The following is a 7,299-nucleotide window of genomic DNA, read 5'->3' as shown; positions in this document are numbered from 1 at the left end:
CTATTAAATGACAATGGAGGCCTCATTTTTTTATAATGTCAAATATTATTGTTAGGCTAATTGTCCATAGCCTACATTTTATTACTAATAATGTGTCAAAAACAGTCATCACAATTCAATTTTCATGTCAGACATGAAATCTGCGTGTCTGCCCCTTTCAATTGAACAGAAATGATGTAGTCATAAATTATGAGTTAATATTTTCTACTATTCCTGCCTAAATAAGTAATACATATTTTTATAGTCAATAATTCATTGCATTTAACGTATTCATTTAGAAATTGCTGAATTTATAAATGTTTTACTTAACTAGGCAAGTTCAGGGGCAAAACAACAGATTTATACCTTGTCAGCTCAGGGATTCGATCCAACAACCTTTCAGTTACTGGCCCAACATTCTAACCACTAGGATTCCTGCTGCCCCACTACCTGCCTCTGAAATGGGTGGGTAATGTGGCTGCTAAACTACAAGACCAACAAATTATTTTTGATCACTGTCATTGTGATACTCTTAACTACAGTACTATTCATTGGTGGAAAAATTACGCAATTGTCATACTTGAGTAAAAGTAAAGATACCTTAATAGAAAATTACTCAAGTAAAAGAGAAAGTCACCCAGTAAAATCCTACTTGAGTCTAAAAGTATTTGATTTAAATATACTTAAGTATCAAAAGTAAATGTAATTGCTCAAATATACAGTACCAGTCAAAAGTTTGGACACACCTACTCATTCCAGGGTTGTTCTTTATTTTTGCTATTTTCTATATTGTAGAATAATAGTGAAGACATCAAAACTATAAAATAACACATGGAATCACGTAGTAAGCAAAAAAGTGTTAAACAAATCAAAATATATTTTATATTTGAGATTCTTCAAAGTAGCCACCCTTTGCCTTGATGAAAGCTTTGCTCTCTTCCTGGCATTCTCTCAACCAGCTTCATGAGGTAGTCACCTGGAATGCATTTCAATTAACAGGTGTGTCTTGTTAAAAGTTAATTTGTGGAATTTCTTTCCTTCTTAATGCGTTTGAGCCAATCACTTGTGTTGTGACAAGGTAGGGGTGGTATACAGAAGATAGTCCTATTTGGTAAAAGACCAAGTCCATATTATGGCAAGAACAGCTCAAATAAGCGAAGAGAAACGACAGTCCATCATTACTTTAAGACATGAAGGTCAGTCAATGCGGAATATTTCAAGAGCTTTGAACGCTACTTCAAGTGCAGTCGCAAAACCATCAAGGTCTATGATGAAACTGTCTCTCATGAGGACCGCCACAGTAAAGGAAGACCCAGAGTTACCTCTGCTGCAGAGGATAAGTTAATTCGAGTTTACCAGCCTCAGAAATTGCAGCCCAAATAAATGCTTCACAGAGTTCAAGTAACAGACACATCTCAACATCAACTGTTCAAAGGAGACTGCGTGAATCAGGCCTTCATGGTCAAATTGCTGCAAAGAAACCACCACTAAAAGGACACCAATAATAAGAAGAGACTTGCTTGGGCCAAGAAACACGAGCAATGGACATTAGACCGGCTGAAATCAGTCCTTTGGTCGAATGAGTCCAAATTTGAGATTTTTGGTTCCAACCACTGTGTCTTTGTGAGACGCAGAGTAGGTGAACGGATGATCTCGGCATGTGTGGTTCCCATCGTGGAGCATAGAGGAGGAGGTGTGATGGTGTGGGGGTGCTTTGCTGGTGACACTGTCTGGGATTTATTTAGAATTCAAGGCACACTTAATCAGCATGGCTACCACAGCATTCTGCAGCGATACACCATCCCATCTGGTTTGTGCTTAGTGGGACTATCATTTGATTTTCAACAGGACAATGACCCAACACACCTCCAGGCTGTGTAAGGGCTATTTGACCAAGAATGAAAGTGATGGAGTGCTGCATCAGATGACCTGGCCTCCACAATCACCCAACCTCAACCCAATTGAGATGGTTTGGGATGAGTTGGACCGCAGAGTGAAAGAAAAGCAGCCAACAAGTGCTCAGCATATGTGTGAACTCCTTAAAGACTGTTGGAAAAGCATTCCTCATGAAGCTGGTTGAGAGAATGCCAAAAGTGTGTGAAGCTGTCATCAGGGCAAAGGGTGGCAACTTAAAAAAAAATGTGTTACATGATTCCATATGTGTTATTTCATAGTTTTGATGTCTTCACTATTATTCTACAATGTAGAAAATAGTAAAAATAAAGAAAAACCCTTGAATGAGTAGGTGTGTCCAAATGTTTTACTGGTACTGTATATATATATAAATAACCTTTGCCTCCTTCTTGTCTGTTTCAGGGGGCACACACGACAGTTTAGCGGTCTCTTGTACTCATGTCTGCAGCAGATGCTGTGCTGAGTTTGTTGAACTATCAGATCTGGAACTACATGTCAGGGATTGCTCTCCCAATCAGTTAGTCCTGATCATCAATGATAATGAAGATCCAGTGTCGTCTGCTGAAATGTTCCATCTAGCCTTGTCGCCTCGTAAAGCAGTGGAACCAGGTGAAACAGTCAACAACTCTGAAATGGAAGAGTGCGGTGATCTGTCGGAGGAGAAGTCAGAAGTGAAGGAAGAATCCATTAATGTTTCCAGAACTAAGAATAGCCATTGCCGGCTAGATAGCCCCAGTAGCATCAGTAGCAGCCGGAAAAGCAGTGCTGACAGCATGACTGACATTGTTTCATGTACCTCAGTTCTCCCAATTTCATTACCTCAACCTGGCAGCGATCTGTTGGAACATAAGGGGACATTCTCATGGTTCAACAGCAATGTCATCATTGAAAACCTAGAGAGCACTAAAGTGGCTGTGGCCCAGTTTCCCCAGCAGAGCCGATCGGACACCGGCAGCAGTGGCAGCAGTAAGATGGCCATCTCATCTCTGATGGAACAACTCCTGGCCTTGCAGCTGCATCAGATCCACCAGCTACAGCTGATTGATCAGATTCGTCACCAGGTCTTACTATTTGCTTCCCAGAGGTCTGAGGTATCAGAGACACTGACACAAACACCCATCAGCTGCCCTCAGGTTAGTCTAGCATCAACGCAGGCCAGCCAGTTGATAACCCTCAGTTCCCATCTCTCCCAGCAGCTAGCTGCAGCTGCTGGGTTAGCCCAGAGTCTCGTCAGCCAGTCTGCCAGCATCGGACACTTTAAACTATTAACTGCAAAAGTACAATTACCACAGAGCCCCTTTGGAAGGAGTATTGTGCACTCTAGCACTGAACCCCTACAAAGTATAAGTAAACACATAGCTTCAGCAGTTAGCAAGCCCCACTCTAGAAAGAAGTACACTCATGCTAGCGGTCTGTACCCTCAACTACATTTTTCAGCCCAAACCATAAAGAACTCACCGGTACTTGGCACAAGTAGCTCGCTAAACCGATCAAATACACCATGTCTACCTCAGCCACCACCCAGCAATCAAACAGTCTCTAGCGCTGGACCAAGCATTGGCACAATTGTGCAGGACCTGAATGCCTTAAAGGCGTTAGCCGAACAAAGGAAAGGAAAACCACCCAATGTGACTTCTTTCAAACCCAAAAGTTCCTCCAAAGAGGCTTTCTTTAAACATAAATGCAGGTTTTGCTCTAAGGTTTTTGGGAGTGACAGTGCCTTACAGATCCATTTGCGATCCCACACTGGGGAGAGGCCATACAAGTGCAACATCTGCGGGAATCGTTTCTCCACCCGTGGAAACTTGAAGGTACACTTCCAGCGGCACAAAGAGAGGTTCCCCCATATCCAAATGAACCCTTACCCTGTTCCAGAACACCTGGACAACATCCCAACCAGCACAGGAATCCCTTATGGCATGTCTATGCCACCAGAAAAACCAGTTACATGCTGGCAAGATAATAAACCATCCCTAGCCACCTTGACAACTTCTGTAGGCCTGTTGCTCCAAACTGGATCACCCAACTTACCCTTTCTCATCAAGAAAGAGGAGCAGCCTGTTTCAATAACTGCATATTCCAGTCCGGTTGTACATGATTCATCTAGTGCAGTAAAGTCTACCAAGAGTGTAGACTTGATACAGGCTGGAAAAGTCCCAACCTTCCCCACCATGAATCTGAAAACAGACAATGTTAAACCTCCCTTGACCTTTAGCTCGAAGATGAGCTCCACAACAGAAAGATCAGCTGACTATGTATCCACCAATGTCACTTCCATCAGCACAAATCCCATCAAGTTGGAACAGTTCAAGACCAAACATCCCTTCAGAGGAGGAGTCCTTGATCCCATGCAGACATCAGAGACCTTGAAACTCCAGCAGCTGGTTGAGAACATTGACAAGAAGGTGACAGACCCCAATGAGTGCGTCATTTGCAACCGCATACTCAGTTGTCAGAGCGCCCTCAAGATGCACTACCGCACCCACACAGGAGAGCGGCCCTTCAGATGTAAAGTGTGCGGACGGGCGTTCTCCACCAAAGGGAACCTGAAGACGCACCATGCGGTTCATCGCACTACGCCGCCACTGAGGGTCCACCACTCCTGCCCTATCTGCCAGAGGAAGTTCACTAATGCTATTGTCCTTCAGCAGCACATCCGTATGCATATGGGTTGCCAGATTCCCAACACCCCTCTCTCTGAACAGAACTACCCAATGTCAATGGAGTCTGATGGAGGTTCAATAGATGAGAGGAAATTAGAAGAGTTGGAGAACCCTTCTGATGATATAGACTTCAATGACAGTGGGATCGCAGGCATGACTAGGTTTAATAACTCCTCATCCGGCAGCATGTCTTCCTCTCCATCTGATAGTACAGAAGCAGGCTCCTCTGATGCCGAAAGGACAACTAACTATCATAGGCCAGTGAAGGAGAAGCAGGTCAACTGGTTTAAGACGAAGGGAATGGCTAAAGAGGATCAGCAGGTCTATGACTCGTCATCTCTTGGAGGGGACCGAAGTGGTGGGAGCCTTGCTGTTTCTGAGAATACCGTTGACAAGCAGTCTCTTTCCCAAAGCAAGACTGTTCCAGTATGTTCTAGCCCCACAAGCTTTGAGGAAATGTACCAGAAAGCTTTATCCCAGGCACATATCAATCCAAACCTTCTGCAGTTCACTGGCACTGGTCCACTGGTGTCCCTTGACCACCTAAAATCTTTAAACCCACTGAAGGATCCCACTAACATGGTCTATACTTTCCGTGAACAACTAGGCATATTCAAGAACACTGAATGTGATATTTGTGGTAAGACCTTTGCCTGCCAAAGTGCCTTGGACATCCATTATCGAAGCCATACCAGGGAGAGACCATTTATTTGTACAGCGTGCAACAGAGGGTTTTCCACCAAGGGGAACCTCAAGCAGCACATGCTAACACATCAGATGAGGGACCTGCCATCCCAGTTGTTTGAGCCCACCACTCCCAGCCTTGCCTCCAGCCCCAACAACTCTGTACATCCTCTGAGCTCCCAAATGATCAAGACAGAAGTAAACAGTTTCCTGGGTAGTGCCCGCTATGGGGTACCAAGGGATCTTCTAGGCAGTTTGAGTATGAGGACGTCCTCTGCCTCTTCCTCCCCAGCGCTTGCCACCCCGCCACCTCGACGGACCCCCAAGCAGCATTACTGCCACACTTGTGGGAAAACCTTCTCTTCTTCTAGTGCCCTGCAAATCCACGAGAGGACTCACACTGGGGAGAAGCCATTTGCCTGCACTGTCTGTGGTCGGGCATTCACCACCAAAGGAAATCTGAAGGTACATTCCACTTTTACATTTATGAGATAGGGTTTAGAGAGATTGTCAAGAAACAAAATGTGAAAACTTTGAAAGAGATGGACACTTGATATAAAATAATGCAAAGTTCAGTTATTTTAATTTTTTATTAATTCAGTATATATAATTTCGAAAACCCAGAACGGAAATCTTGCGCCAGTTACTCGATTCAAGTCTATGGGCCAAATGTCCCCTCCGGTTCCGAATTTCAAAACATGCTCACACCTGCTAAATCTTGATTTTTCCAACTAATCAGTGGCGAAAAACCAGTTCACCGGAACAACTGTTGCTTGTTAGTCTTCTGACAGATGTTACGATACCATTTATGTTACGTACTCTGTCCACGAGAAATGTAGGATATCGAACCATTTGTCTTCATAAAAGGAGTGTGACTCACCATTGCTCTCTTCCACATGTAGGTCCATATGGGAACTCACATGTGGTGTAGCACCCCCACCAGGCGAGGACGCAGACTGTCTGTGGACGGACCATTGATGTTTATGGGAACTCATCCTGTGAAGCTACCAGAGCCTCCCCAGAGGCCAGACATTAGGTCCAGTAATGGAGACTCCTTTTTTATCTGGAACCACTGTACAGACTCCTTCTCTAAGAACCTGGCCATGAGGACCAATGATATCTCAGTCGGAGGTGGGCCTTACCTCTCTGGACCAATGGGGCATGGGGCCAGCTCACCCATAGGGGACGTAAATGTTGGTCGGGACAAATTGCACCATACAGAACACAATGCTGCTCTTGCGCTGCCTGGTAAAGATGATACCAAAAGAGCGACTCATTTCTGTTTCACTCGTTTGATAGAAGAGAGGAAGGAAATGATTACAAATTAAAGAGACTGAATATTATCTTAGAGTTTTTAGGAGTTTGTATATAAATGATAATAACCTTATTTGGAGTCAAGTGGCTTGGAAAGTCTCCTTGCTTTTCAGTGTGCTTATTAGAGTTGGACTATTTGTATTACCTATTTACATGGGTAGAGTAGCCTACTGCTTGTGTACAGATGTAGGGTCTTAATTTGAGCCAGTTTGCTTCCTGCAGCGACAGGAAATGTGAATTATTATGTGGATTATAATTAATGAACATTTTTTGTAGGGGTTGATAGGGCAAAAACGTTTCAAATAGCTCTTCGTTAACTGTTGCTTGGTGTTATCAACCTTCATCAGCACCGGCCTGTACCCTACCTGGCCTAAGCTCTCTCCTGGCCCCTTACACTAAGTCTGAATTTGTCCTGCTAGGTGACCTTAACTGGGACATGCTTAAACAACCTGACCAAGTCCTCAAGCAATGGGACTCCCTACATCTTTCTCAGTTTATTACCAATCCCACAAGGTATGACTCCAAACACCCAGAAAAGGCTACTCTCCTTGATGTTATCCTCACAAATAATCCTGATAGGTATCAGTTGGGTGTTTTCTGTAATGACCTTAGTGGTCACTGTTTTACAGCCTGTGTTCGTAATGGCTGCTCAGTGAAACGACCTGTCCTAATTTGTCATAGACGCTTGCTAAAAAACTTCCATCATGACCTGTCCTGGTACAGAATCAGCTTGATCCCCTCTATC

The 7,299-nt window shown here is 44.0% G+C and overlaps 1 protein-coding gene across 1 annotated transcript; it reads left to right on the top strand.

Annotated features, from left to right (window-relative positions):
* The first annotated feature begins 2,497 nt into the window (after positions 1-2,497).
* On the top strand, positions 2,498-6,824 carry LOC106561588 (sal-like protein 1). Its single transcript, XM_014125690.2, has 2 exons — positions 2,498-5,705; positions 6,143-6,824. Exons 1-2 carry the CDS (start codon positions 2,526-2,528, stop codon positions 6,566-6,568), a joined length of 3,606 nt encoding a protein of 1,201 aa, XP_013981165.2. The 5' UTR covers positions 2,498-2,525; the 3' UTR covers positions 6,569-6,824.
* The last annotated feature ends 475 nt before the right edge of the window (positions 6,825-7,299 follow it).

This window comes from Salmo salar, chromosome ssa10 (assembly GCF_905237065.1).
Source record: "Salmo salar chromosome ssa10, Ssal_v3.1, whole genome shotgun sequence".
Taxonomy (NCBI): domain Eukaryota; kingdom Metazoa; phylum Chordata; class Actinopteri; order Salmoniformes; family Salmonidae; genus Salmo; species Salmo salar.
The sequence above is the reverse complement of the archived record's forward strand: the minus strand, read 5'-3'. Positions and strand labels throughout refer to the sequence as shown.